The sequence below is a fragment of the Taeniopygia guttata genome, chromosome 7 (assembly GCF_048771995.1).
Source record: "Taeniopygia guttata chromosome 7, bTaeGut7.mat, whole genome shotgun sequence".
Classification (NCBI taxonomy): domain Eukaryota; kingdom Metazoa; phylum Chordata; class Aves; order Passeriformes; family Estrildidae; genus Taeniopygia; species Taeniopygia guttata.
This window is the reverse complement of record NC_133032.1, coordinates 5,406,088-5,419,393: the sequence shown is the minus strand read 5'-3', so window position 1 is coordinate 5,419,393 and position 13,306 is coordinate 5,406,088. Positions and strand designations below refer to the sequence as shown.

The 13,306-nt window shown below is 45.9% G+C and overlaps 1 protein-coding gene across 17 annotated transcripts in view; it reads left to right on the top strand.

Moving 5' to 3' along the window:
• The window catches only part of KALRN (kalirin RhoGEF kinase), a 467,424-nt gene that overhangs the window by 384,440 nt on the left and 69,678 nt on the right, over positions 1 to 13,306 (top strand). The window contains exon 1 of one of the 17 annotated variants that reach the window (XM_030277141.4): positions 10,801 to 11,110. The exons of the other annotated variants lie outside the window; for them this stretch is intronic. Coding sequence (XP_030133001.4) covers positions 11,017 to 11,110 — 94 coding nt within the window. The 5' untranslated portion in view covers positions 10,801 to 11,016. Of the gene's footprint in view, positions 1 to 10,800; positions 11,111 to 13,306 lie in introns of those variants that run through there. 17 annotated transcript variants of the gene reach the window in all.

Here is a 13,306-nt window from a genome sequence, read left to right as displayed (position 1 = left end):
TGCTCTGGTACTCAAGGTCAGAGATCATCCAAAGATCAGGTCAGGAATTATTCAAGTGCTCTCCACAGTTAGCCAGGGGAGGCACCTGCTGAAAATGGTCTGAATATCCTTTTTATTAACTGCAAAGGAACTATGTGAGTGCCTTCTGATTCTTTTCCTGGTGGGAGCTGCTGTGCCTCAGTGCAATGCAGACACACCAGGGCAAGCAGGCAGTTCAGTTTGTACCACCAGGTTCTACACCAGCTCTGACCCAAAGCCAGCAGCCAGAGCATCCCCACAGCTCTGCCCCCCAGCTAAAAATGAGCACCTGGAGGAAGGGTATAAAAATAGCTCCTTGGGTAAAGTCTATTTCCTCTGTATTTAGCTGTGTGTGTTAAAATACAGTGGTGTGGTGAGGAGGGGGTGGCTCTGCAGCACTTGGCCCATGGAGCCGACAGGAAGGTCATCCCCAAAGATCAGCGGGAGCATGTGCGTGACTTGCGTCTTGTGTTTCCTCTGGGCACAGGCTAAATTTAGCATTTTCACAGATGGACATTGAACCCTAATCCATCTAGGACTGTGGGGTGAAGAGTGGGATGGGGGTTGTTTGCCTGGGCCTTTTGCTGTGTAACCAGCTTCAGTGCACCACCACTCATTGTTGTGTTCCTCAGGGTTTTCTGCTTTGCTCAATATTGTCTAACTCACTGATCCTTTCCCCTGAAATTTTAAAAGTTTAAGCACAAAGGGAAAAGTAAATTGCTGGTTCTGGGTTCAGACCTGGCATCCCTACTAACTTAATGTCAAACTGTGACTGTACAATTCTTGGTCCTTGAAATACTAATGACTGATGATTTTGGCATCCTCAAAATGTTGCCTCCCCACTCTGTCAGCTTCCAGACAGTTAAAGGGACGAACCCTAATGTGGTATTTGTACCCTGCAAGGCCAGTATACTGCTGGGCTGATCCTTCTGTTGCTAATCTTAAACAACAATTTTATGAGCATGTTTTGAATTGAACTAGTTCTGCTAAAAATCCCATTTCCCTGACTGGTCTGAGCCAGAAATAGGCAAACCATGATGCAAAGCACATGTGTATTAAATAATGTATTTCCGGTAACAGAAATTATGTTTCTGTGTATCTGCTTCAGCACACTGCACATATTTGATATATTGATCCTGACACAAGAAGCCTGATTTTCCTGTCATTTATGCAAGCATTTTGTCAGAGCACTTATTCCCAGGTTACACATTTTGCAAAAGAGGCTGAAACAATGTCAAATTTGCTTAGTTCAGATTAATCCCAAATTTTAGAAAGTAGAGTTAATGCTATTGCAACTATGATGCTCTAAAAGTCTAGAACAGGAGGTCATTCACATAAATGCCAGTGTATCTTTTCCCATTTATATTAGCTGGTCACATAAAGAATATTATTTCCTTATAAAAATGTTGTCTTTAACTCCAGAACTATATTTTTCTTTTCTTGAAGGCAGAGTCCATATTTGACTGCATTTTCCTTAAATCTGTTTAAATAAGTCTCTCACAATCTAGAACAGGAAAACAGATGTTAAACCATTTTTGTCCTTGGCTGTCCTAAGCATTTATTAGAAGGTGCTATTTTACATTTGTATCATATATTCTTCATATGCATTGAACAGTCATTGATTCTGCAGAATTGTAATGCAGTTGAATAAGTTTGGTTTTTTTCTTCACAGAGTTTGCAAAATACAAATTAAATTTTATGCAGCATAGAGATAATTGCTTGCATATTGCAGGAAAGATTGGGATGGCCTCCAGCCTCACTAAATGTGTGCCTTCCAAGAAAAACAGTAGTCATCCACTATCCAATACTTCACTGATAAAGCAGCCCTGACTTTGTCTCCTTAGCAAGACAATTTGCAGCTCATGAGTGTTGGTGACTCTTGTTTTCATGAAGAGAACCTAAGGTTCCATTTTTCTCACTGATGACATTATACTGCCCAATGCCAAATGTCAGGGGTTTTTTATTGCCCTTTGCTTTTGCAAGCCAAAAAGATTACAAGTCCAACAGTAGCATCCAGTGATCATATTTCAAGGTCATTTTTCTCTTTCCTAGACTAGGGAGAAGCACCAAAATATTTGAACTCAAGATACATTTCTAAAAGGTATTTTTAGGTTTTTGTGCAGTTCAGTTTTACTTCTTTGAGACTGTACCCAGCTCTTCATTTTCTCTATAGATTGCATGTATCTTTGGGATTTTAAGTTAATAGCTGTATTTTGCAAAGGAACATACATCCAGTTTCTTTGGAAATCTGTGGGAACTGCATTTAGCTACCAGAGATCAGATTCTGGCTTTAATAACCAAATAGCATTCTTCAGAAAAGCACCAAAGAACTTATTAACTCTGCAGGACTCCTACTCAGTGAAATAAGAATATTATTCCTTTCACAGACTAGAAAAGTCAAATTAGGTTTCATGCAGGGTGAAGGAATTGGGGTGCTCTTGGTACCAATCTGACCTGTGAAAATCCTTATTGAAAAAAGATTTGTGCATGGATGGCTGGTGAAGGTTGTTCAGGCTTAACACCCCGTAACCCTCATGGCCATTGCACGTCTGTTCAGCCAGATCTGCTGTGGCTGTGCTGTGCACACACAGTGCTGCTCCACAGGACCTCTGCTGGGACACAGCCTTCACCTGGGAGCTCGACACGTTCTGCAGTGTTCAATCTGCTGCACCCTTTCATTATTCCAAAGATGTGCCTTTCTGCACGTAAAAATGCAGAAATGCTCATTCCTCTCCCATTAGCTCCTGATTGCCATCATAAAACAGGGTGTGCAGGCACAACAGAGACAGCCTGAGCTCAGCAGCACTAGGGGCTGGTGCTTCTCTCAGCTGAGCAGAAGATTGTCAGCCAGCTGGAAGTACCCATTTTGTCTCATACCAGGAGGCTGAACCTCCCTGAGCGTGAGGAATGTGTTCTGTGCCTACCTGAGCAGCCAGGATCTAGCACAGCAGTGGGATCACCCAGACTAGGAGACAGCACAGCAGCATGGGTGATGCAACAGCCACACACCCTGAGGCTTTTGCAGTGAAATCTGAGCAATGCTGACAGGAGAATGAAGGCAGATCAAGGAACCAATCTGGGCTAAAACTTAACTTTTTTTTCCCCACTATGTTAATTTTAACCTGGATCCACTTGCGGATCAGATTCACTGCGAGGCTGCACAAACATTTCTGTTGGCACAGGGGAAGCAGCAGGAAGGAGCAGGCACCTGGGAGAGACAGAAAAGGCACCAAAGGGATTTGGCAGGACTATTGGCTCTTGACAACTCAAAGTGCTCATGGAACTACCATGTGATGTGGAACTGTTACATACCAAGAGATTGCCTGAACATAGGAATTAAAAAGTACTCCATGGCATCATGTACTTGTCCCTCTTGCAGAAAGATCTAGAGGGTTTTCTGTCTTGTGGTGTTTGGAAATTCCAGTGTGTAGAAATCCAGCTTTTGGCAATGTCTGATGGTACCAAGCAGAAGGGGGATTTCCAGAGTTTTTGGTGCTAGACTGGCATTCCCAGGAGCAGCATTTCAGTACAGAACATCAGCAGAAATCCTGTCTGTCAGAGGGCAAACATCCTCACAATATCCTAACTGCTGGTATATGGACACCAAAGAATGAAAGCAGGCAAAGGTGCTCCACACTGAAAAAAGAAGGGTTGTTTTCTAGCCAGTCATTCCACCAGCTGATAAAAATAGCTTTAAAACTACTTTTTTTTTTTTTTTTTTCAATTCTCTGCACAGCAGGCTGCTTGTTATGTGTGCCCTTGTTATTTATACCCGCCATAAGTTTCAATAGCAACTTTACAGATTCTTTCATGCTTGTCTTAGATCTGGTGTTGTAAATCAGAAAGCTTTGCCATCTTAAACATTGCCTGGTAAGAACTCCTCTGCAGTCTTTTTACCTTAGAATAAAAGGGAAGTGGAAAAGACAGTTAATGCAGTAATTTGGCCCAAATAAATATAAGCTTTTACAATACTGACATTGAAGTTTATTTTAATTTGAGTGCAATTCCTCCAGACTGGCCAAACAGAGAAAATTTTCCCCCCTAAGCAGCAAATAATGCGTGCCACTTTTTAATTTTTTTCTTTTAGCTTGTCTTAAACCCTGTTTGTGTTGGGTACTGGGTAGGGGAAACGTGATGAACAGAACTTGCAATTTGCTGCAGAACATCCCAGGAAAATAGTCTCAATACTCTTCCATTAAACAAGCAAACCAAAACAGGTAACAACTTACTCTAAAGAAAGAGAAATAGCATTTAAAGGAAAATCAGCTGTGGCTTCTACCTTCCAAATGGAACAACCTCAGGCAAGTCTGGACAAGCAGGCTAGGAATATTTTTGTTACACTGTTAGTATGTAGCTGCTAGAACAACTCACCTTTGTCATGCACCAGTGGGTGAGGCTCCTGTTTGTCTTGGGAAGCAGACTGTGATGGGCTGAAATAGGCTCCTAATTTCCCCTCCGAGGCCCAACACAGTAAGACAGGAGCCAAAACATGTCCAAAAGGCAGCTCTTTAATGCCTCTTGTCTTCTGTCATTGGGTATTGCTGTAACTCCCAAAGATATGTCTGTGTTCTAATGGAGATAAGTGCTTCAGGAAACAAACACAAACCTGCTTTAAATTTTTATTTCACTCTTTTCTGCTGAAGGGTTGGGTTTTTTATTCTGACCAGCAGCTCGTTCAGGATGTGCCCACCATCCAGCACAGCTCCCCAGCAGCCGATCGATACTGCACCAACCCAATGTGGTTTGTGGTTTCTGACGGGGCCGCCCAGGTCAGACTGGTTTGTGAGGTGAGGCTCTTTGCTGCAGCCTCATCTGAGCATAACCCATCCGGTGGCACTGCTGGCAGGTTAGAGCAGTCCCCTCTGCTCACACAAGACCTTGCTGAAGAGGTAGAACCAGTCCAGGGGCAGGTGAGCCTACAGTGAGGTCTGGGAGGACGGTAACGGGGCTATGCTTTACACCAGCTTGTAACTGTTTTCTTAAGCGACTCACTGTAAGCAAATGGTTACTGCTTAGGAAGAAGCTGAATATATAGGAAAATTGGTCCTGTGCCAATTGGACAGTGTAGGAATCTGTTCTGAGATCTCTGAGAGGCAGAGTTAGGCTGGAGGTTGAAGGGGCAGATATGTTCTGCTCCAAAAGCAGGTGAAACCATCCTGGGCTGTACCTACCTGAATATTTGGGGGGCAAATCTAAATTCCCTTGAAACCGACTGAATCACATGAAAGCAAATATGTGTATCTTATTCTGTGGTCTGCTCTACAATCATCCACCTTTACTTGATGATCTCTGTAAGTTACTTTCGGAGATAAGTCTCCAAGCAACTTCTCTCCTTCTGTAGATCTTCCATTTTCACAGAATGCAGAGAAAGAGAAAAGATGGGTTGTAAATAAGGAAAGACAGGCTGGTGTCAGTGAGGGGCTTGTGATTTTGGGAGAGGTGGGTGAGTAGTGTGTAAAGGTGAGGTCCATCACAGCCGAGCAGATGGGTCTGGCTGTGGCCTTTGGCTTTAGAGTAGAGTTGGTGTGCCAGGATACTGTTAGGTCATGGCAACTCTTCTGAGCTGCTATAAATCCCCCCTGTGCTGACATCCACAGCAGAGAGGTAAGGATGATATATCCTAACATTTGCTGAACATATGCCTACATTGCAGTTGAGCATGGAGGTTGTACTGGACTGTCTATATTTCTTCTTAATTTGTTTGGTTTAGCTAGTTGAGAATGTTCTTTTTTGCCTACCACTGTGCTAAACTGAGGAGCCAAAAATCTCTCTTTAGAGTTGTGCTCTCTTGCACGAGGAGGGAATATAACTCCATTTATTTATTTATTTTAATTTATTTTGTCTGTTTTAGTACCCAATAAACTTGTTTTTTCCAACTGGCACAACAAGGCTCTGGCTATTTTTAAAGAATGTGGTTCATTTGATTTAATCTAATGAATGTTTAGTGCTGTTGAAAATAGCTGGACTCAGAGCCAAGAATAATGTACTGAAATGTGCTGGTCGAGCAAGGACTGCTTCACTCTGCCAATCTGTTTCCCTGCAGCTGTTCAGATTTACCTGGTTTTGCAAGTAGCATTTTCAGGCAAGATGTATTGATCAAGGTGCTTTTTAATACTGATTTAAAAGGCGAATAGCACCAGAGACATATTTTGTCACACTCATTTCAAGACACAGCTAACAACGACAGCTCTACTTGTTGTTCAGTGTAGGATGTCTAATCTCTGTTTCAGACCACTTTAAAGGGAATGTGAAATGCTGATATCCTTTTATTTCACATAGGAAAATTGAGGCATGAAATGGTAATTTTTTCCCCTATGGTCACCCAGAAAGCAAGTGACAGAATGAGTAATTAAACCAGTATCTATTGGGCTCCTGCAGTGTAAATACTGATTTCTCCATTAACTGAAGCAAGACCATAATCCAAAAACAAGTTCTGCTAAGTTCTGGTGGTTTGCACTGGTTTTCAGAACATCCATGTTTACTGTCTTGCCTGTACCCTCTGAATTGCTCTGTAGATGTACCTAAATGTCCCTATTAACAAAACTTAAATTTCATACATGTCTTTCCACTATCTGAATTTGACATTACAAGGCACACCAATATTTAATTTTTAATTATGTTTTATATTTAAATCATGTTTTTAAAATTGTATAAATCCATTTTCCTTTTGCCATACACCAGACATTTCTGTTACATAGTTGGTTTGCTATCCCTCCCAAAGAAAGGGATAACTAAGACTTATGCTTCATTGGATTAAAAAAATTAATCAACCATAGTACCTCTTATTCCATGATAGTGATGTCCATAGGGATGGATTTTCTGCAGAGATCACTTTACACCCTAAAGCACAATGTAGGATTGGCTTGCATAAGTAATGAACAGATGCTCCTGACAGCTATTACATTGTTCATCTCCCTGTGCATGTGATGGGGGAAAGGAAACAGAGCCTGTTACTATGGGAGAAATATTGTCACTGCTGTTCTGCATTACAGACCCCCGGGGCAATCTGGGTCAGGAGTGTTTCACTGCATTTGTGTTGACCCAAAATGAAGCCACGCCAGTTTACATCCCCTTGTTATTTTGTCTTTTGTTTCCCTCAGATAAGTCCCTCAGTTCATAACCTAAGAAATTAAAGTAACTGCTGCAGGTGTGAGAGAACACTTGAAGGCAGTGAAAAAATTTGTTTTCCGTCTTTCATCCCAAATTTTTTTCAGGAAGGCTGGGTAAAACTATTAGAACTCTACAACAACAGTACTTTTTACAGACCATCTCAGATTTCATATGAAAGTAACTCATATGCTTGGGGAATTTCTAAAGGAGTAGACAGAAGTAATTTCCTTGTCATCCTGACATTAGATTGAGATGACTTCCTGATCATCACTGCCATTGGGCAGGGCAGCACACATGGCCCATGGTGCAGACACGCTGCTAATAGACTGCTTCAAATGCAGCCAGCCAGGGACATAAAATTTTCCTGTTCACTCCACTGCAGGTAATGATTGGAGCATTTGGAGTGTGGTTCCAGGAGATGTTTCCTTAAAGAACTCCTGTGACTCAGTCTTCCAGTAAAGGGGGTTTATAGCAAGAAGACAATGGGGAATGGTTTTAAAGTAAAAAAAGGAGAAATTTACGTTGATGTTGGGAAGAAATTCTTTGCTGTGATGGTGGTGAGACACTGGAACAGATTGCATTCATATTAGCTGGTCTCATAAAGAATATTGCCAGAAATAGGCAATGCCTGGAGAAATTGTGGCTGCCAAGTGTTCAAGGCCAGGTTGGATGGGACTTTGAGCAACCTGATCAAGGTGCCCCTCCCTATGGCAGCAGGGTTGAAATAAAATGACCTTTAAGGTCTCTTCCAACCCAAACCATTCTATGACCCTATTCATTGACTCAGGCATAGCTTATAGCATGATCTTTTCCTTCTCAGGTGACATACTGATAATTCATTGACCACAGTCACACATAAATTCATCCTGCCCAATAATCTCCTAGTCACAGATAAACAGCTTCATGCCCTTCACCTTGGGCAAGTGGGCCATACACATTTCCATCCCACACACAATCTCTGCAACACTTCTACATCCCAAAGGCTGAATTCCCTGCTTGAAGCTAAACAATCAGTGCAGTTGGCAGCATAGCACCAATTTGCTGCTGCTGACAGATGTTTTTCCCAGCTAGGGCTGGAGCTGAACCAGACTGCCCACAGCATATCTCCTCCTCTTCTTTATAGGAGCTAATTGATTGGTGTAGTTATTAAGAATGTGGCTTTCAGCCTTATTTTGTGAAATATTTATTCTATGTATCATTCATCAGTGAATATGTGTGGATGGATGTACATGTTTCTAAAGAGCAACTTTATAGACCTAATCTTCACAACACTGCTGGAGCTGTAGGCTGGGGAGGGGCAGAGCCTGCTTCCTCCCACAATAATTACTTCAATTCTGTTTTAATTAGGGAAGGAGGTTTTTAAAGACCTAAAATTGCACCTTAATTATGTTTTAAAGTTTGGATGCAATTACAAGAGCTACAACCTTGCTTCCCAATCCTCCTCACAGTCTCAGGCTCTGTGTCCATGTGCTGGTTTAGTGAAACCTCATTCCCTGGCAGGGTTATTGTGGTGCCTCTGCTGGCACATTCTCTATGTTTTTCCACCACTCTGGCTCTCAGCTGATGGCTCTGATCAGCCCAGTTCCCCCCTGCCTCCCCAGGCTCTCCCCAGCATGCCAGGCTCACACAGCATCACAGAACATGCTGAGCTGAAAGAGACCCACAGGGCTCCTCAGGCTGGCCAACTCTTCAGAAGTCATAGGAATTTAGAGGTGGAATGCTAGAGGTGAACAGCTTAGGCTGTTTCCTATTTTCTTAAATGAGGAGTGTTAAAGGTTCTCTTACGATGATTTTTAAAAATAACCAAGAGCTGAGATCTGGCAAACCAGGCCCTGTGTATGGTCTGCTCCTGCCTCAGGTCCTGTATTGCAGGTCTGGGCAGATGCCACATGAGCAGTGAAATGCCAGTGAAGACCTTTCCCCTTTTCTGTTGGCACAAAGCAAGCTGAGATCAGGTGGGGGCAGCCAGCCCACGGGACAAGAGGTAGGCATGCTGTGCAAGGGTGGGTTAGAAAAGAGAGATGCAGTTCAAAGTAGAAAGCAGAGAAGTGAGGAGCTGCCTCCTCAGAAGAGCCCTGCTGCAAGTTTCCTGAATCACTCAGAGGAGCTGAGTTGAGCTGCTGCCTGGAGAGCCATGGCAGGGACTAACACAGAAAGAAGAGGTGCAGAAGGTGGGGGTGTCCCAGCTGGTTCCCAGCCCACCTTTTCCTTCTCTGACTGCAGCTGTGGTTTCTGCTTCGTGTGTGACATACTATCTCCCTACTACAGGCACAAGAGCCCTGAGTGCACCCTCGAGACATTCCCTTGCAGCTCCCAGATAGGCAGAGACCCAAGTCAAAGAAAGACACAACACACAGCAAATGGGAAACAGTTACAGAGCCCTTTGTTCTCATGTACTTAAAACACCTTGGTGCTCAAGGGCATTGGCAGGAAAATGTGTGTGCTTCAGGCGTGTTACAAGGTTGTCAGTCCTTCCACTGAGTCTGTAGTCAAAGAACAGTTCCTGCAGAGCAGCCAGAAGTGCAGCAGGAAGGTTTCATATTCGCCAGTGTGGTGGAGGGAGTTTCTCAGTTTCTCCTCTGTCCCTCTCCTGGCACCAGGTACTGGGATCTTTCTGCCAGGAATCCTTCAGGGTCTGCACGATCCCACCCAATGGTTACACGGAATCACCCAGTCCAGGCCTACCTCTGGACAAGAGCACCCTGAGGTGGGTTTGTGAGCACTCTGCCTTGGTCCCAACCCTCCCTTCAAGTCCAGAAATGGCCTGTGCCCCTCTGGGAGTGGCACTTACCCAAAGCCATTGCCAAAACCCTAGTCCCAATCAGCAGCCTGTGGCACCAGTAGAGCTGTGCCTGCTCGGGCTGAAGCCCTGGCACGTAGTGGCACAAAGCGTGGCACATCTCCCCTCTGCTCTTCCCTCTCAATACCTATGTCTGCCTGGGAGAAGTAGCTTGTTGTGTTTGTTCAGCTTTTGATGCAAGAGTGCAAAACTATGATGCTGTTGTTCTGGAATCCTGCCCGACCTCTCCTACCAGCTGCCTCCAGCAAGGTTCGGGATGTTTGTGGCACCTCCAGTTTTCTATGCTTTAGGTAGGAAATCCTAACACAACAGACTGGCACCTGCCAAAGCAAGCTGTGCCTCTGGATCTCGGTGTGTCAGATCAGTGTCTCGGTCCGTGTGACAGAAGGGTAGGCATTCCCTCTGCAGTGCTTCAGGCAGGTCTGCTGCTGCAGGAAGCAGGCAGAACCCTTGGGATCACCGCCGGCTGGGCAGCATTTTCAGCCAGTTGTAAGGAGTTTTAGCTGTCAGATGCCTAAGTTAAGGAATGGCACTGGGCGCGGGGAGGGAAGCCAAGAACATTGTGAAGTTTAAAAAAAAAAACCCACGGCAATACAAGTTTTGCCTTTTAAAGGCTTTGGTGGACCCCCCCTCCCCCCGCCCCCCACCAATCCTCAACGTATCAGAGCTTTAGCAAACTTCCTCCCAGGCAGTTTTTATTTCTCGCTCCCGATCTCGGATACCGCCTGCCCGGTCGCAGATACCGCAGTTCTGCATTTCTTCCTCCCGAAAACTCCTTTTTTTTCTCCCTTCCAGGCAGCGGCGGAGCGCGGTCCGGCCGCAGTGCCCCCGCCCGGCCGGGCCGGCCGCGCTCCGCCCCCGCTGCCGGCGCCGCCCCCGGCGGAGCGCGCCCGGCCCGCGGCACAGCGGCTGCCGGCGCCGCGGCCGCCTGCGGCTCTGCCGCGCTGCCCGCCTGCCCGCCAGGAGCTTTTTCTTTCTCCCTTCCTTCTTCTTTTGCTTTAGGGCCTTTATTGTTATTATTATTATTTCTTTCGTTGTTTCTCGCAAGCGGGCCGGTGGCTCCTTGCCATGAGCAGCCCGAAGGCAGCATGAAAGCGGGCAGGCGCGGCTATCCCGCCCGCTCCGGTGTAGGATGGCTCCTGGCGAAGTGCTGCTGCTGCTGCTGCTCCTGCTCCTGCACAGGTCGGTGGGGCCCGCGCCTGGGGAGCCTGGCCCGGGGGGCTGCTGGGGGGGCTCAGCGGTGCCCTCTCAGGGCAGCGTCCCTCCGCCGGCTGCCTCGGCGACAGCGGGGGACAGCGGTGTGCCCGGTCTCGGGGACAGCGGGGGACAGCGGTGTGCCCGGTCTCGGGGACAGCGGGGGACAGCGGTGTGCCCGGTCTCGGGGACAGCGGGGGACACCGGTGTGCCCGGTCTCAGCGTCAGGGAGGGACAGCGGTGTGCCCGGCCTCCGGGACAGCGGGGGACAGCGGTGTGCCCGGTCTCGGGGACAGCGGGGGACAGCGGTGTGCCCGGTCTCAGCGTCAGGGAGGGACAGCGGTGTCCCCGGCCTCCGGGACAGCGGGGGACACCGGTGTCCCCGCCTCAGCGACAGCGAGGGTGAGCCGGTAACGGCACTGCGAGCGACAGGGCAGGAGTTGACACAGTTTTACAATTATAGTTTTGCATTTTATCATTGCTCGTAAAAAACATGCCGGGAGTGTAGGGTCAATAGGGCGGGGAGAAATATTCGCTTAAATGATTTTCTTTTTTTTTCGCCCCTTCCTTTCTAGTCTTTCTTGGGCTCGAGTACGAGCGAAATGCTTTGAGAACATCTGTTTCTCACAGTTCACAAATCTCTGAATGGTGATGGGGGAAGGTCTGGGGAAGCTGGCTGAGCTGAAATGCTGAGAGATGTGGGAAAGCCAGGGCAGCTGGAGTGCCTTGTAAAAATAAAATCAAAATCTGGCTTTTATGTGGAACAGCACAGATGCATTGACTGAAGGTTTCTTAGCCTGCAGTTTTTATGCTGTGATATGGCTCTTGGACTTGTTCTGGATAATGTGAGGTTTTTCAAAGATCTGTTTGTGGTATCTCAATGTTTCCTGTTCTCTGAATGGCCAAGGAAAATGTCTTGAACAAAACTTGGCTTTTGTTTTGTGCCTTTTTTATTTTTATTTTTTTAATAACTAAAGCTTTCGCATGCAGTCTTTTGGTAACTCTGGGACCCAAATAAAGAGCAGCTAAAGATGACATTGAGGACGGGTGGGCCTGCTCGTTTCTTGAGGCATACATTTGCAGGTCAGGAGCTCTCTTTCCCCATTACTGAATTAGTCACACTTATGTGGTGACAGCAGCAAACTAGTTGGTGATGGAGTTTGCCGCTACTTCCTAAGAAGTGATCTTTTTTAGCCTGAGGAGAACTCACGACATCATGCCAAGGAAATGATTCTTGAGGTCAATGCACAGCACCCACTGTTTTGCAGCCTTTAAGAAGGAATATGCAATCTGGTTGTAGGGGTAGGGCTGCCTGCAGAAAGGTTGTGGTACTAAACCACTGTGAAAGCCAAGTCTTTTGGACAGCCCGTGCTTTAATGTGTTGGCCCATGCAGCAGGCTGGAGCAGTATTCAAGCTCTCTGACAGAGCTCTGGTCTTGAAAATGTTGATTCTAACGAATTAAAATCTCCCTGCTGCCTGTCCTGCCTACAGAGGTCTCTGGAAGGGGGAGGGCAAAACAGCGGGCTCTGCTCTCTCCAGTTGAAATGTTAACTGTATTTGCAGTTCTAGTTTACTGGGTTGGTAACAGAAGGTGTTTTGTGATACAGATTTACTTCTTTCTTATCCTTGGTTGTATACTTCAGGCAAAAAGTTCTAAAAGGCTGTCTGTCATGCTGTGTTTATTATAGAAAACCAGAGATGGTGGCAATACCCCGCGAACTTAAGCAGGTACAAAACCTGACATTTGACAAGGGATTCAGGTGCCCCAGATTACAGCATCAGTGTGCCCTTATTGTCAGCTTCTCCCATTAAGCTTGGAGATGTTTTAATGTGGCAGCCAGAGCTTTGAAGCTCTAACTTCATGTATTCTGTGTTGTCAGCAATCACCTGGGAGGGCACACTGTTCATCCGAGGGCCTCTCACTGATCTCAGTCTTGCAGTGCAAATAGGTGAATGTAGTTTGTATTTAAGATGGGTGTGAAGCATCTCAGAGCTATTCTCGGTGCTGCCCCATAGATGACCTTACCTTTTCCTTTGGAAATTCGACTCTGCTTTTTCCTGGTGCCAGTGCCTGATGTATCTTGATCTTTTGCAACAGCTCAGTAGGTTTTGTTGTGTGAATAAGAGCTGTCCGATGAGAGAAACAGGGAAAATGAGCCAGCATTCTGTGTCAAACACAGGTT